The sequence below is a fragment of the Acanthochromis polyacanthus genome, chromosome 15 (assembly GCF_021347895.1).
Source record: "Acanthochromis polyacanthus isolate Apoly-LR-REF ecotype Palm Island chromosome 15, KAUST_Apoly_ChrSc, whole genome shotgun sequence".
NCBI lineage: Eukaryota > Metazoa > Chordata > Actinopteri > Pomacentridae > Acanthochromis > Acanthochromis polyacanthus.
This window is the reverse complement of record NC_067127.1, coordinates 20447041-20465031: the sequence shown is the minus strand read 5'-3', so window position 1 is coordinate 20465031 and position 17991 is coordinate 20447041. Positions and strand designations below refer to the sequence as shown.

Sequence of the window (17991 nt, the reverse complement as noted above, 5' to 3'; positions counted from 1 at the left end):
GTAATTTCTAATCTTCTTCTATTTAAATTCTTCCTAATTTATGGCTCCTACACAGCTGCTTCCTGCTCACTGCTCGCTTATGTTTCTACCTCTTCATCACTGCCTTCATCATCACCTGCAGATTACTTTCATATACCTGTTACATCTTCTCACAGTTGGTTGAATAAGCAAACAAAGCCTTTGTCTGTGTTTGGGACCTTCTCTTCACTGCTGGCCATGGGTTTTCTGTTATTGTCCATATTTCAGCAATGACTGTTAGATTCAAACTGCCTGAAGGTTGTATATTTTTTTAGTTATTATGGCAATAATCCATTGTCATGGACATGGAAAGATATATTTAAACTGACTTGACAAAATGTCTTTTTGTCCTTGTATTTCTACAGGGTGGGCCATAAGTTTCCATACATAGGAAAATGTACAGTGTATATTGTTGTGTGTTTCAGAGACCCTTGAAGATGTGTTTGACGCTATCTTTTGGGGCACTTGAAGGCCATGATGTATCAGGTGAAGATATGAGACATAAATCATCTCAAGGAACACATCACCAACGCCAATACAAGAAAAACTTCAACTGTGCTAATGCAAGTTCATCAACAGTGAAAAACACGTATTAATGTGTTTTCGAAACAATGGTAATCATATAGAGCGCATTATACAAATAAAAACGGTTGTCCAACGTAAAATGTTTATTTTTCCTATGTATGGAAACGTATGGCCCACCCTGTATATTGGAGAGGAGTAAAAATCAAATGGATTAATTATTATTATTAATATTTTTTAATTAATTATTATTATTGCTCAGCAGAAAAAACAGGTCTGAAGGGGTTAAGGGCCTCAAAGAGGGAGAGAGATCTTTTTGCATCTCAACAAGCAGCGGGAAAGAATCTTTTTGGCCGTATTTGTATTTGACTACTGAGGATTACGACAGCCCCTGAATTTACGACACCGACTCGCTTCTTACGGCAAACATGGCGCTGCACACGATATCGCAGTAAAGAAATGAGGTACTGAAGCATAGAGGCTCGCGTGTTTGTTGTTTTGGCTTATTTTTTGCTCACTTGTCTTTTACAAGGGTTTATTTATTAGCCCAGTTCAGCAGCAGCTCTTTGCGCCGATTAGCAGAGTTGTTAAACGCTCAGAGAAATGGCGACTCAGGGAGGCGTCGCGTTCCAGGAGAAGGTCAGCAGGCTGCTGAGCCGACAGAACGGGAAACCGGTGCTGAAACCCAGCAGGGCTCTGGCTCTGGGAGATTCTGTATCCAACCGCAACCTCAAGAATAGAGGTAAGAAGGAAGACTGAGTGTTTGCATGCTTCCCTCAGGTCAGCAGCAGAGACACAAACACGATGCTCCTTACTGAGGTCTGGAAATCCCCCCCACACACCGGATATGTAACGCTGTGTTTACATGAAGGAGTACAGCACTGTGTTTATGTCGTGACGCATATCAGTATCCAATATCAGTTTATGGTACATGTATCACATCTCATGTACACAGAGGAACACGACGTAAAGCGTGTGATACTGATCACAACTTGCTTTGAATAGAATAGTTTCGAATAGTCAAACAAACCATACATTAGATGGTGAACATTGAGAATTAGATTTCAATGCAAAAAATTTGCCATCGGAGTGGTAAGAAACAAGAACAAAACATTTTCGAAATAGAGTGTAAAAAATATTCAAAATATATACATGTAAGACTATATATACAGGGTCTCCCAAAAAATTGTCATCATTTCATCACCTAGTAATGTGTTTAAAATTTGTTTGCTCTTTTTGCTTAAAAACAGTGTAATCATTTTTATTATTTTTCTGTTTTCAGGAATAGACATGCCATTTACTGCAATAGAAAAGGCATTCTGTGTATTGAAGTATGCCCAAACTCAGTCAAATGTGAAAGCATAACGTGAATTTGTTAGAATATTTCATAAACAAGAGCCAACAGGAAAGCAGATTTGGACGTGGCAATTACAAATTATAAGCTGTCCAGGGTGTCTACTTCCTTCACCCCAAGTCAGCTGGGATAAACTCCAGCCTCTCCCCGACCCTAATGAGGATTAAGCGGTGTGTAGATAATGAATGGATGGAATTACCAATTATGTGGACAAATTACCATCCCCAGAATTTTTCATTTCATTTGTAGAATAAAGCATTTTATGTCCAAAATGAATCCTATTCAGTATCATTTCTCCTGACCATGTTGTCACTCCAATATGGACATCTCAAATGATGTCAATTTTTTTGGGACACTGTGTATATATACACACATAAACATATATATGCACACATTTACTGCACAGTGAAATGCAGCAGCAGTATCGCACAGAGTGATATTGCACGAAGAGAAACATGAAGTGTACCAGCCCAAATAATAAAAAATGAAGTGTACTAGCCGTTATATTTCACAGTGAGCTGTGGGTGCCCCTGCCCAGAAGGAATATTGGGAATTGAGGAGTCTGATGGCTTGGGGCATGAAACTGTTGCAGAACCTGGCTGTTCTCGCTCTGATGCTGCAGAAGCTCCTCCCAGAGGGGAGCAGGGAGAACAGACCATGATGATGGTGTTTCATAATATTGTGGGCTCTGCTGAGACAGCACTGGTGTACAACATCCTGGATGGATGGAAGAGAGGTCCAGATGATTTTGTCTGCCGTCGTGTTTCAGGTTGATTCGTGTTGTTACCATATGAGGCTTTCATTATATATCATATCATGATTTGACCCTACATAACATTAAAAAAATATGAGAACTTAGTTTTAATTTTTTTTCCTTTCATGCTCCACACTACTTCTACTCCACTAAAAAGAGCTACCTTATATTGCAGTAGTTAAGTATAATACAGTGTTTATATAGCACCCTTAAGAATAGTGTTCAGAAGGTGCTTTAACAGTCCAAACACAGAAAATCAAGCAAGACATAAGCAGACAACGCAGAGTAGTCAAATAAAATAAACAATGAGAATGATAAATTAAAAGAATAATTAGCTAGATTAGCACACATTTCAAAGGAACTAGGCAGGTTGAAAATGAAAGAATAAGACTGAAGGTTGAAAGTTTGAAAATAAAGATAAAAAAAGTTAGAGAATTAAAGGTAACATCACACCAAAGAACCAGGCAGCTACAATTAAAATAAAGTAAGAGAGAAGATATAAAATAAACAGGACATAGTACTAGATAGAACACTAGAACTAATTAAAGCTAAAAGTAGACTTCACATAAAAGTTAGTAAGTTAAGAAAATTCAGATTCAGAAAACTTTATTTGTCCCCAGGGGGCAATTAAATGTATTTAGTTACATTCCTTGACTGTTTAGCTAAAAGAATACGTTATCTATGAGCTTTAAAAGTGTGTCCTATAATTCGTTAATTTACGTTTGCTGTAGGTGATCGACATTGCAGCTCCTCACACCTCACTCCAGGGTCGGTGTATGTTTTAGTAAGACCACAACAAGATTTAAATTTAGTCCTCTATCCAAGTCCACAAGAGTCACCATGCAGATTGAATGCACCACAAGCAAAAAGAAATCATGCTCAAAGCAAATGGTTGTGTTGAAGAAAGAGGTGACAGAGACTGATCCATCAGCTTAGATTTTTTTAAACTGAATTCAACAGCTTTTTCCTCTTTTATTAGGTTCAGCTGTTGAGTTTGGCATTTCCATTTGTTCCAGAAGTTTCACTTGCCACGACTTAGGAGTCAGGCGTTAGGTGGAAACTGTTTGGATGAAATAAAGAAATCACAGAAAGGGAACAATATTGTAAATCCTACCATATACTGTGTCTAGTGTTGCAAACAAACGTTACATAAATATTAACAGGTAACCAGTAAAAACTACACCTTTTATATATATATTGTAATACCTGGTTAAAGGCTTTAGTCACTTTAATTACACATAAAATGCAAATAGCTATTCAGTGCTGTTATTCTTTAGCTCAACATCAGGTAATGTGTGTATTTTACTGCATTCGAACATTTCTTGTATTTTAACATTAGCTAACTCTGAAACACTTCAAATTCCCTTAATAAATAACCAAAATAACAACAAGTATAACATTAACAAATACAGTCACAATCAGCAGATGTGGGAAACATAAACAAACCAGTCCGCACACATGGACATTAAAAGCATTGTTAAAAGGTTTGCTGTCTTACAAACTGCCTCTCTGGTCTCTGTAGACGACTCAGCTCCACATATGGTCTCCACAGGCCTCAAACAGGCGAGTTAACGGTGTCTTATTCTGCTGCTGTGCCCTTCAGGACAGCACTTTTACTACCGCTCCTCATTCACTGCATGGAAGACTTGTTAATGAGTCCTGTCTTACATGGAAACATGGTGTAAGAGATACAGTGCCTTGTGAAAGTATTCGGCCCCCTTGAACTTTTCAACCTTTCGCCACATTTCAGGCTTCAAACATAAAGATATAAAATTTTAATTTTTTGTCAAGAATCAACAATTGGGACACAATCGTGAAGTGGAATGAAATTTATTGGATGTTTTAAACTTTTTTAACAAATAAAAACCTGAAAAATGGGGCGTGCAATATTATTCGGCCCCTTTACTTTCAGTGCAGCAAACTCACTCCAGAAGTTCAGTGAGGATCTCTGAATGATCCAATGTTGTCCTAAATGACTGATGATGATAAATAGAATCCACCTGTGTGTAATCAAGTCTCTGTATAAATGCACCTGCTCTGTGATAGTCTCAGGGTTCTGTTTAAAGTGCAGAGAGCATCATGAAGACCAAGGAACACACCAGGCAGGTCCGAGATACTGTTGTGGAGAAGTTTAAAGCCGGATTTGGATACAAAAAGATTTCCCAAGCTTTAAACATCTCAAGGAGCACTGTGCAAGCAATCATATTGAAATGGAAGGAGTATCAGACCATTGCAAATCTACCAAGACCCGGCCGTCCCTCTAAACTTTCACCTGGAACAAGGAGAAGACTGATCAGAGATGCAGCCAAGAGGCCCATGATCACTCTGGATGAACTGCAGAGATCTACAGCTGAGGTGGGAGAGTCTGTCCATAGGACAACAATCAGTTGTACACTGCACAAATCTGGCCTTTATGGAAGAGTGGCAAGAAGAAAGCCATTTCTCAAAGATATCCATAAAAAGTCTCGTTTGAAGTTTGCCACAAGACACCTGGGAGACACACCAAACATGTGGAAGAAGGTGCTCTGGTCAGATGAAACCAAAATGGAACTTTTTGGCCACAATGCAAAACTATATGTTTGGTGTAAAAGCAACACAGCTCATCACCCTGAACACACCATCCCCACTGTCAAACGTGGTGGCAGCCTCATGGTTTGGGCCTGCTTTTCTTCAGCAGGGACAGGGAAGATGGTTAAAATGGATGGGAAGATGAATGGAGCCAAATACAGGAGCATTCTGGAAGAAAACCTGTTGGAGTCTGCAAAAGACCTGAGACTGGGACGGAGATTTATCTTCCAACAGGACAATGATCCAAAACATAAAGCCAAATCTACAATGGAATGGTTCACAAATAAACGTATCCAGGTGTTAGAATGGCAGAGTCAAAGTCCAGACCTGAATCCAATCGAGAATCTGTGGGCAGAGCTGAAGACTGCTGTTCACAAACGCTCTCCATCCAACCTCACTGAGCTCGAGCTGTTTTGCAAGGAAGAATGGGCAAGAATTTCAGTCTCTCGATGTGCAAAACTGATAGAGACATACCCCAAGCGACTTGCAGCTGTAATTGCAGCAAAAGGTGGCGCTACAAAGTATTAATGCAAGGGGGCCGAATAATATTGCACGCCCCACTTTTCAGGTTTTTATTTGTTAAAAAAGTTTAAAATATCCAATACATTTCGTTCCACTTCACGATTGTGTCCCACTTGTTGTTGATTCTTGACAAAAAATTAAAATTTTATATCTTTATGTTTAAAGCCTGAAATGTGGCGAAAGGTTGAAAAGTTCAAGGGGGCCGAATACTTTCACAAGGTACTGTAAATACACAAAGCTTTGACAGAAAAGCAGCTTCATCACAGATACAGAATTTACTGAAGAGCACAAGACCTAATGAGATGTATGTTTTACGTAAAGTGCAGTTTGGTACTCTTACAAGTGCAGTATATATGAAGGTTTTTACAAATGTTTCAGTGTATGCTTGATATCGTAGTGTTTTCATACAGAGTTTTAAGGGCCCCAGAAGGGGAGAGATATCTTTCTGTGTCTCAATAAGCAGCAGTAAAGAAATGTTTTGACTACTGAGGAGGTCAGCACAGTGCTTTCACTGCAGGTCCGCTTTTACTTTGACACAGTCCGTCCTTTTTTATGGTCTGTGTCGCACTCGGGCTGATTACAGAGTGGTTTGTTTTGGCTTGCTCTCTGTTTGAAAGTGGATTCTCTGTTTTATTAATGCAGGTTTTAAGCACCTCTTCTTGGATCCACAATTTACAACTCTAGTTTGACATGACACTGTACAAGGAGACTCTTTTGTCATCCACCCCTTCAGAACATTATCATTAATGAACCGGAAATGGGACGGTTGCTGCTAGACTTTGGAGGTGCTTTGATTTGTGGCTGCATGATTTCCATCAAAGGAGCCCAAAGACAGTGGAAAGTAAATTTTCCAAAGTCCTGTGCCAAGTCCGCCCACTGTGGTTGACATACCTCAGGAAAAAACACATGAACACTGTCTTACAGGATACAGCAGCTGCTTACAAACTGGCCTGTAGCACCACGTTCCATCCATCCATCCATCGTCTATACACCACTCAATCCACATTAAGGTAGCGGGGGAGCTGGAGTCTATCCCAGCTGACTTAGGATGAAGGTAGGAAACTCCTGGACAGGTCTCCAGTCTGTCACAGGGCTACACATAGAGACAAACAAGTCCCAACCAGCCCCTGTGTTTGACACGAGGGACAATACAGACAGCTGACATGGAACTACATTTATGTAAGCAGCCTGCATTTTAAAGTCTGCATCAGTGAGTAATATACAGGGATGTGAAAACCCAGAACTGGTCTTAATCCATTCCATGTCCACTGAGGGTCCACTAGGGTCTACATAATGTAAATTTCATCATCCGCTCAAGCTTGCAAGATTCCACGTGGATTTCTCTTTGGACATCTGTGTGGATTCGTAAAATTTGTGTCTATACAACTACCCTATAGTGGCAGTAGTGTGCATGTTTTTAGTAGATTCTGATTTACTCATATGGAGTGGAGACCACCAAGTGCACTGAAAAATATTATAATATCAACCACACATCCAGTCCTGTCATGTTCACTTCTGCAAGAAAGTATAATTGAGACTTAACAATTTTTTCCTGACATTTTTTTTTTTTTGCGTTTGTAATGCAGTAAACTACTTGCCTAGCCGCGCTAGACCCAGCTCTTAAGACACAAGGGTCTAGGAACGCTGGACAGGGAGGGAGGCGGGCCAAAAGGTTGTCTTTCAAATCACTCTGCAGCAATTGGGTAGGTATACAACCAATCAGCGCAAGGAATAGGCTGACGTAGTTCCTAGAGCGCCGGCAGATTGTGGCTAAGTCCCATTAGCTTCCCAACCAGCGGAGCCAACTGGTATATTAAGGATTTGCCATATCCCGTCGGCATAAGTCCAAATACGTCTTTCTTCTCAATGAAACACTTCAGTGCCGTCCTTTGTTTATCTTTCAAGTTGAATTTTAGCTTCAAATCTTTAAGGGCTGTGGCCAAAGCCGAGTCGAAAGATAACTGTTTATTGTGCGCCGGTTGTTTCTGTCAGAATCGTCGTGCCTCTGTCGTCACTTAGTTACGCCCGCCTTCTGACTCTACACTTCATGGTGATTGGTCCGGCCAGTTTTAGGAGCATCCAACCTCGAACCTTATGGAGGGTAACTAGACCCACCCTGGCAGAGAATTAAATTCGTTGCCGTAGGTTGTCTAGCGCAGCTAGGCTAGTACACTACAGGTTTAGATGAAAACTTCAGCACAGCCATTGAAGAGCGGTGATTTTTTTAATCACCATTTCAAATAATTGAAAAGGATGTGGTGTTGTTTTCTGTCTTTGTCGCCAAATTCCTTCATCTCATACAACTTAAGTGCCTGGTAGTTCAATATATTAAGTGTAATGCTAGTTGGATTTAGAAGTAAGCATGAGCTTTTTTTCTCCACAGAGGCTACCTGTATCACCGAGATTTCAGTCATGATGGCCTGTTGGAAGCAGAACAACTTTGTGGACAGTCTGTGCTCTGATGAGACTAATGCCTTCTATGCCTGTGTAGCCAAGGCTCAGGTATGTGTATGCTTCTACATCTTCACAGACCTCATATCTTAGAAGTAGAGGAGTCATAGATGTATATATGTATATTTTTATGTATATGTGTATGTGTTCCCATGTTCCCAGCAGAACATTGCCTAGGTAAAAAAAAAACCTGACATATGCATTGGTTCTTGCCTCTTAAAGGCATTGTGGAGGATGTTTTTTTGTTTAATTTGTCTGATTCACATAAAATGAATGTACTGACCTTTAGTGGACTTGTGTGTATGGTCTCTAAAAGAATTAAAAAAAAAAAAAAAACTGTGGACATGGCAGGACCTGAAAAACATCAGCCAATCAATGCGCTCGGACCGAGGCGTTTGGTTTGCTCCCTTTCCTGTCAATCAAAAATCTTCCGGCTCAGGCCTAGTTACGTAGATTACGTACGCCTTGGACTTACGTGTTTTCTGTATGCGTTGCTTTGGTATAGCTTCGTAGTTAGCTGGCGACTTGTTTTGCTCATCTTTTTTTACATAATGGCAGATAAAGATCCAGGGGGACCCAGCCGTAAAAGACAACCTCACGAGTGCTACGCAAGGTTCAGGAGGGGGGCGTTTCTTCGTAAATGTTAAGAGGGGGGAGGTTAGATGGGTTAGAGGGGGGTGAGGGAGCGGTTGTATGTGCGCATGCGCATGCTACGTTCAAAGTCGTAGGAAATTAAATCTCCTCTAATGCCTTTAAAGCTAGCTGCCAGACTAACATTAGGAAGCTAGCATTAGCTGACTAGCATGGTACCTGGCAGTGGAATAAAAGCAAGATCTATAACAAAACAGAGGCTGACATCAGCAAAATCCTCACTCATGATGTTTCTCTCTAAACATCACGGTTGGATGACATATTTTAATCGCCAACAAGTTCTTTTTCTGTCTATTCTCCTTTTCCCCGTCAATGACAACTATTACAACAAAACAAAGCAGACCACTGTTGGTGCTCCTTAATTTACACATTTAAACTAGGGCTGGACCCGAATATTCGTTCGCTACGGCACTATCCGGATATTAATTTGTTATCCGAATACCCCCCCCCCGGTCGGATGTCACAAGGCGGAAAGAATATGCAGCGTTACTGTCCTCCCTCCGCCTTCTGCCCACATCAGCTCATCTCGTCCTGTGATCACATAAACATATACACATATGTCTATAACATGTACACATGTCGATGTGATCACCCCCTCCTCCCCCCAGACGGAAATATTCGGAGCTCGTCTCTTCCCTGCGCCTTCGGCTCATCTCGGCTCCTCCATTCGTGTTTGTAAACACCACCCGAATGGCCTGGTGGCTGCCGACTCTGAAGTCACGCTTCACTTCGTTGCATAAACACAAGACAAGATGCTGAAGACCGGTGTTTGGGAATTCTTCAGTTTAACTAAAGACTAAACGAGAGCAAAATGCGGACCCGGGAGACCAGACGAACGGATCCGACTATTTGGGGCGTCTCCGCTGCCGCGCCCGCACGAACTACACGAATGGATCCGAATATTCGGGTATATATTTGCATTAGAATAATCTAAGAGTAGAATGAAGACTGGCTTAACTGTAGAGAGCAATCCAAAATCTCTGCCCTGGTCTTAGGAAGTCTTGGGAAAATGTCAAAGAAGAAATGACAAATTGTGTGTTCAGAACAGAAAACTGAAGATGGACTGACCAAGACTATCTACCTCTCACCTCATCATTTACACGTCATTCCTGACCTCGTTCTGCGCTTCTGCTTGGAGTAGACATGAGACCATTCTGGGCTGCCAATGTGTCCTCTTATTAAAAAAAAATGCATCATTTATTAAAATGTCTTTGTAACAAAAGCTCTTGATCCTTTACAGGCAGCTCTGAAGAATAAATCAGGACAGAGCAACCTCCAGGGTGGACGTCTGCCATCAAAACAAGCCACAGTCCTGCTAAAGAGATTCCCTAACCAGAGATATGAGATCTGAGAAACAAACTGTTGAACCCATTTGCTATACAGACTGGAAATATGCAGAATAACAGAGAAGCCTCTGGACTGAGTTTTGGAACTGGCTTTCATCATGTTACAGTGTTCACAGTTGTCAACTATTGTGTGATTCCATAATGTGGTGCTGTATATATTTCATTAAAAACTAAATAAAGCATGGAGTAGACTACTGAAAACGGTGACTTCAGCACAAACACTTCACTCTTTTAGTATGCAGTCTTTGGTTTCCTGTTGTTATTTAGCCACTCTTATTTCTGACTAGTGTCCTACAATGCACTCTTCGTATTTAAAGCACAATGTTTTTTACAGTTTGAAGCATCAGGAACTTTCCCTTCATCTCCCTTCAGTGCAGAGATTTTATGAGTGGATGTGTTGGAATTCTTCTACTTGGGTTTCATGGTTCCTGGCCAGAGGGTTCCTATTACAACTGACCACTAAATGCCTTGTCATTTCTGTGGAAGTTAGGATTAGTGAACACATGTAGGAATAAAATCAGTGCAACAGCTAGACAGCCTGACACAGATTACCAATAAACTAAGCCCAGTTTGGTTAATAAAGACATTCCTGAATGCTTTATTCTTTAGTTTCTTTCTCTGATTGTGCCCTATGTTTGTGTCTTTAGTGTGGTCACACTGTCTACAAAATGAGAGGATTTCTGAGTGCTGTTTATGTAGGCATCGTCCCGTGGTACACATAAGAACGGAAATGTAATGGAGCTGCCAACAGCTACAAAAAACAAGACAGTTGCATTCAAAAACTGCAGTTTGATCAATAGTGCAGCTTTACTTTACCCTGTTTTGCTCAACGTATAGCCTATGCTTGTTTTTTATGCTTTCTCTCCCCTTCTGAGATGCTGATACGCTCTGTGCACTGCAAAAACTAAATCTTTTTCTGTTTGTCTTATTTTTAGTCAAAATGTCTCATCCCACTTGATTTAAGATAAATTCACTTTACAAGTGACATTTCAGCGAGATGAAATGTCTTGCTAAGTCAAACAATCTTGAAATTCTTGAGTTGAATTTTCCAAGAAAACTCAAAATATAATCCTCATGTTGTACTACAGGTCAAAACTGACCCGTTTTAAAGTTTGAAAATGTGAAAATATATATACATATTCACAGTGAAACTTCTGATGTCCACATTTTCAACAGTTTTGGGAAATCTTTGAACATTTTTTGGTGGGAAAAAAAAATGTTAAAAATGTTTAAGAACATTCACATAAAAATCAACCAAAATCCAGCAAATTTCACTGGATTTTGGTTGATTTTTATGTGAATGTTTTTAAAGAAAATATTAGAGGTTTTACTGATATATATGTAATTACTTCAGATATTTTTCCTCATTTTTTGAAAATATTTACAAGATATTAATTTACAAAATATTTTTGCCAAATTTGTTTTATGTGGAAAAAAAAACTTTGAAGGGAAATTTTTAAGGAATTATTGGAATTTTCTTCTTGAAGGTTTTGCAAATTTTCAGAAATTTGGGGCAATTTTTTTTTACAGATTTTTTTTTACAGAAAAATCTATTTTTGAGTGAAAAACTGCTGTTTTTTTAAAGCACATCTGGCTTATTTTAAGACACCAAAGCTTAACAATCCTGGTAAAATACAGCTTAAAATAAGTTTTCCCAGCTAATGTTGAGATCTCAGAATTCTAAATATCTTATTTCAAGAAATCTTACCGAGCCGTTTTTCACTTGTTCTACTGGCAGATTTTTTTTGACTTATTTCAAGGTAAAAGTTCCTTGAAATAAGTTTTTTTTCTTGTTTTGAAAGGGGCATTTTTTTCCAGTGTAATGAGACGTTGCTGAGGAAGCAGGACGATGCGGATGGGTTTTCCTCATATTGACATCTGTCACTGGGGTTCTGCATCTGCATGTGAAAACATCTGTTTGGAAAAGACCATATGAATCACAAACAGGATTGAAATGTTATAAAATTATAATTATTTTATGATCAAATGCTCTTTATGATTTCAAGCTACTGTATAACTATGTGACTGTGAACTCTATAACCCAGTGTACACAGTAAATTTCCATGACCTTTGACCATGAAAATATCACAAGTCGATCCTGCAAGCAGCCGGTTGAAACTGGCTGCTCAGAAACTGATCATACCAATGTAACTTGTTTAACTGTTTCCACCTATTGCAGTCACTCGTTCAGACTCTGTTCAAATGATTCCTTGCACAACTACAACTTTGCTTTGACTTGAGAGACGACGAGTATTTACTTGGAGAAATGAGGACTCCACTGAAGAATTTTCCTGACACTAGCTAGCTATAGAGTTATAGATGCTAAGTGGCAGCATTTAAAGAACTACTTCATGCAAAATGCTTTAGGTGTTGTGCCTCTTGAGCGGCAGGTTATTTCCCCTGACTGACAAAGCTATCGCACAGCCACATAAGAAATACATAACTGCTTTTAAAGGCTCAACTACTCTCCTTATAGCCAAAAAATAAATCTGTAAAATGTATAGAGTGATGCTTTAAAAAAAAAAACTTACAGCTCTTACCTTGGAATGCATCATGATTGTTTTTTCAGGTAGTAAATTTCTAAAACATTTTTAGCGGATATGCTGAAACATGCAGTAACACGGGTATGGTACAGGAGATGACACTGGCATCTGCTACATCATGACCTGAGTAAATGCAATATACACTGATCAAGCATGACATTATCACCACCTGCTTAATATCGTGTTGGTCCCCCTTGTGTGGTTAAAAATGCTCTGAACCATTGGGCCTGGACCAGAGGACCTCTCAGGGTGTCCTATGGGGTCTGGCACCAGGATGTTGGCAGTGAATCCTTTGGGTACTCTGGGTTGTGCTGTGGGGCCTCTGTGAGTCAAACTTGATCCACTGCATCCTGTTGATTCTTGATCAGAGAAGGATCTCAGAAGTTTGGAGGTCAAATCAACATCTTGGGCGATTGTCATGTTCCCCAAGATGTTTTGTGGTGGGGGTGCATTTTACTGCAGGGGTAGGCCAATGACATTTAGGATTGTTATTTGCATGAAGGAGTGAGCTTGTTCTGGGACAATGTTTATTTGGGTGTCCAAGTCTCATCAACATGGGCGCCAAAATCCAAGGTTTTCCGGCAGAACACCGCATAGTGCCAATATGATCAACGTTATTTACTTCACCTGTCAGTGGTCATAATGTTTAGGCTGTTCAGTGTATATGATATAATTTAACTATGCACTGATCTGACACAACATTATGACAATGTGAAGTGAATAACATTCATCATCTTGTCATAATGCAATATTATGCTGGGAAACCTTGAGTCCTGACTTTCATGTGGATGTTTGATGTGTACCACCCGCCTAAACTGCAGGTCAAGCAACCCCTCAACCCTCCCATGACAACAGCAGTCCTTGATGCCAGTTAACACCCTTAGCAGGACAATGCACCCCGACAGACCACAAAAACTGCTCAGACAGAGCTAAGGTGTTCACCTGAGTTCCACATTCACCAAATCTAAATCTTACTGAGCCTCTGTGGGATGTTTTCCTGGATAAGTCAGATCTAGGTAGGTCCTACCCTGCAACCCATAGGACCCACAGAATTCACTGCCACCATCCTGGTGCCGCAGGACATCCCCAGAGGTCCTGTGTCCGTGAACCACTGACTCACAGGAGTTATAGTAGCATAATGGGGACCAACACAATATTAGGCAAATGGTCATAATGCTATGCCTGATCGGTCTTTATATAAAATACAACGATCGTAATAACTCAAAGGTACAATTTCCTGCCAACACTTATGTACACACTTTAATTCAATAATTTAGAACGGAGGATATTCACCTGTAATGATGGGTCATTGTTGTAACAGATACTGAATACCTGAGTATATATGGCAGTAGCACTATGTTGCTGTTGACTTACCTGAAGCAGCCTTTGCCAGCTGAATAGATCAGATCTGTGTGATCAGACAGGAGTCTTTTCTATTACAAAAGACTATCTTAACCACCCTCTGTACACCCAAAAAAAACAATAAAAAGACTGGTTGAACTGTTCCTTTGATGTGTTATCCCTTTTCAGTGACTGCTCTCCCCTTTTAATTCTTTCTTACATTCCCTGGTTAAACTGTCTGTGGCTAAACTTGTTTCGTGTGGAGTTGTGTTCGTGTTTTGTTGCAAGGGCAGGAAGGATCTTGTGCTATGTTTGCACCCACCATTGTCAGACTGCCATGTCTGCTGCGTCCTTGTTTATCTGTTGGGCATTATACAGAACCATTTCCCCACCCTGCTTATCATTTCCTCCTAAATAATTAGACTGCAGAAGAACGTTCTCCATAGTCTGCAGCAATCACTTACTGTTACACGTCTTCCAGTTTCTCATTCGCTGCCTGACACCAAATGGAATAAGTTTTCCTTTTACCTTATTATCTATGAAAACACTAGCCTAAGTTAGGAAAATAATGTAATTAAACTGAAATTCAGCACTCACATAAGTGGAAATAGAAGTAGTCACTGCACTTTAGACTTGAAGTCTACAAGTTTCTAACAGAAAGCCTGGATTACACACTGGAGGAATGGAGTTGGAGACATTTGATCAAGTGATGAAAACAGTATTTTGGAACTTGACTCATCAGTGTATCTTGGCTACTGAAGCTTTAATTCTGACTATTCATTCTATCCTAAGCCCAACAACTTAATGAAAGTACAATATTAAACATATTCGGAGATACAGCAGAGCAGCTACACATGGAAATTAATCGCCACTAAAAGTAAGAAGAAATACTACAGCAACAAATCCCAAGAATACAAAACAACTAGCATGTCGTCTATTCTGTCCAACACTTTCATACTTTGGGGTGGAAGACACAGTTCAGGACTTCAGATATTTCATCCAAATGTTGACCCATTAAGTAGATACACAAGATATCAAGTAATACCTACACATGACTCTACTACAACCTTTAGCTTCACATTGCACTAAGGGCATTAATAAGGGATATAAAAATTCTGTGGTTCATTTACTTGTTATTCAGAACAGGTTATTTGGCTTCCTTTAAACAAATTTTAAAAACTTCAGCAGACCTGCAATGACCCTTATTGTCTGTGCCAACATCTAACAACACATAAAGCTACTCGGTGATTCTCTTTGAAAACCATCTCAGGTGCTGGAGTCTCAGTTGTTGATATGCCCCTTGTAACCGCCTTATTTGGACTAGGTCACAGAAGATTCTCAGTTGTTTTCGGATTGTTGAGTGGAATCTATGAAAGTGTTGCTGTCTTGTACATGATCTACACAGTGAAAAAGACCTCTGAGACCTCTGCCCCAAAGGCACATGGAAGACTTTTGATGATACAATCAAGATCAAGACGTTGTAATTGTCTGTGTTCGTGAAAGGTTGCCAAGAAAAACAGTCCGTGCCTTAAAAGTTATCTTTTGAAGTCCATTCCTATTATGCCTTGGAGAGAAATCATGTCCTTGTCCTGCTTATCTGTGTCTGATCTTCAAAGTTCTTTGGTTGGTGTTACAGGGACAGGATGTTGACTGGTGACTACAGTGACACAGCTGGTGTTTGTAGAGCTTCCATTGTACCCAAAATGTCAGATACTCACTATCGCTAACGAAACTTTGCTTCCAGCCAGTCCAGACAAATTTTACTTCACTAAATTATTACTGCACCCTAAGTCAATATGTCTTTTAGCAGCAATGATGACCATAACTTTACAGCTGAAAATCTTCGTTTTTACCTTATTGTTCATATTGACATGTCATAAACAAAATAAGCTGTAATCACAAACACAAACTCAGACTTGCAAGGTTTCATATGTTACAAACCAAATGATCCAGTGTTCACAGTCAGTTTCTGGTTCAAAACTGCTTGACTGAAGTACCAGAAATGTTTCAACTTACTATTGAATAGCATAGAGTAGACTTACAGCTCTTAAACAGAGTCATGAGTTAGCCAGTGAGCTTCAGCTGCAGTAAGTGCAGAGAGAGGCAGGGACTCTATAGTTCTGCACATTGTAGTGCTAAAACAACAATGTAGAGTAAAATCAAAGCAATTTTAAGGCACCAATGGATTATCTTTATGGAAAAGAAATCTAACTTTGATGCATAGATGGAACAGAGGCATTGTTTCTGGTTCAGTCTTAAAGAGAAAATGCAAACATTAGTGTTCTTGAGGAGACAGGGCACTCACCGTTGCACTAACAAGAGAAGGGGTCAACTTTCCTCTGGTCCATCCTGCTGAGGGAACTTTCTCCTCCACAAAGATCCACGGAGTTTAAGTTTCTCCAGATGTACAGGTAGCTAAAAATAAGGCAGCCTAGTACAACAGTGAAGTTCACAGTTGACCAGAAGTGTTGATTGAATTGTCTTTGAGGGCTGTAGTTTAGGGTTGAGCTTGAGCTGCATTACATTATGTAGCAATGTTTCTCTGTATTTATTCTACTATAAGTGACAAACATATGGTGGACAAAGTACATCACTACTGTCAACACTAAAGCCACCAGAACTGTGAAACTGTTTTAACTAAATCTGAGCATTGTAGTCTTCACAAAGAAAGATTTATTGCAGGACTGTTGTATTAAACTGAGTATTATTAGAATTGGTTTTAGCGAGGCCTACCTCACAGACTGGATTGATTTAAAGTACACCCCCTGTCAAATGCTTTAGGACACTTTCTCATTCAAATAAAGCAGAACCTGTCCTATAACTTTTGACAGGGGGTGTATCTACCAAATTTGGTACACATATGCAGCACATCAGGCTGAACAAAAAAGTCAGTGACAGCCACATTCCAAACCCAACAGGAAGTGAGCTATTTTGCGTTGAATGTCAGATTTTGCCCATTTTTCCATTTTTTTCCAGGGTGAACTCCTCCTAGGGGGAAACTCCAATTCACCTCAAATTCGGCCAGTGCATACAGGAGGCCTTCATGATCCAAAGTTATTAAAATCTTTTTCCAAAGTCAAAGGGCATGTCCATGGCGGCCTCTGGAATTTTGATCCTTCGCCATGAAATTTCAAATGCTGTTTAAATGCCCTGAACATGCTCCAATCTGCCTGAAACTTTACATGAATGATCAGAGCCCTGTCCTGATCACATCCATATGATGAAATACACCCCCTGTCAAAAGTTGTAGGACAGGTTCTACTTTATTTGAATGAGACAGTGTCCTAAAACTTTTGACAGGGGGTGTATGTCCCATGTCAGATAAAGGAAGGGCTGATTGGCAGTATTCTGAAATTATGGATTTCCGATGCTGAGGAATTGTCAAGTCTTACATGAAGACTCACTGGTGTCAAATCAAATCAGTTTATAAATATACTGTATTTATTTATTTATTGTCAGCTCCAATCTAACAAAGGTCAGACTCCTAGAACCCAATGAGTATAACGAACCAGTATCAGTATCGCTGTCCAGTACAGTGGTTACATGCTTAGTGACTTTTATTTGTGGCACTGGTTTTTCTCCTCTGATTCCACAACAGAGGAGCCTGTCTCCTATACTACTTCTGGAAATTTTAAGAACTACAAGTAAACTTGCAGAGTGAAGGGCTCTGTTAGGATGATACGGTACAATTAGGTTTTTAGATAAGATGGAGCTTGGTCATTAAGAGCTTTATATGGTAGAAGCAGGATTGTAAATTCTATCCTGAATTTTGCAGGGAGTCAGTGAAGAGAAGCTAACATGAAAGAAATACGATCTCTCTTACTGGTTCCTGTCAGAACTCTGGCTGCAGCATTTTGTATCAGCTGGAGGTTTTTAAGAGAATTATTTTGACAGTCTGATAATAAGGAATTACAACAGTCA

The 17991-nt window shown here is 39.9% G+C and overlaps 1 protein-coding gene across 1 annotated transcript; it reads left to right on the top strand.

The window, feature by feature from the left end:
• Positions 1-937: 937 nt before the first annotated feature.
• Positions 938-14234, top strand: chchd1 (coiled-coil-helix-coiled-coil-helix domain containing 1). Its single transcript, XM_051960115.1, has 3 exons — positions 938-1282; positions 8122-8240; positions 10081-14234. Exons 1-3 carry the CDS (start codon positions 1144-1146, stop codon positions 10189-10191), a joined length of 369 nt encoding a protein of 122 aa, XP_051816075.1. The 5' UTR covers positions 938-1143; the 3' UTR covers positions 10192-14234.
• Positions 14235-17991: the final 3757 nt, after the last annotated feature.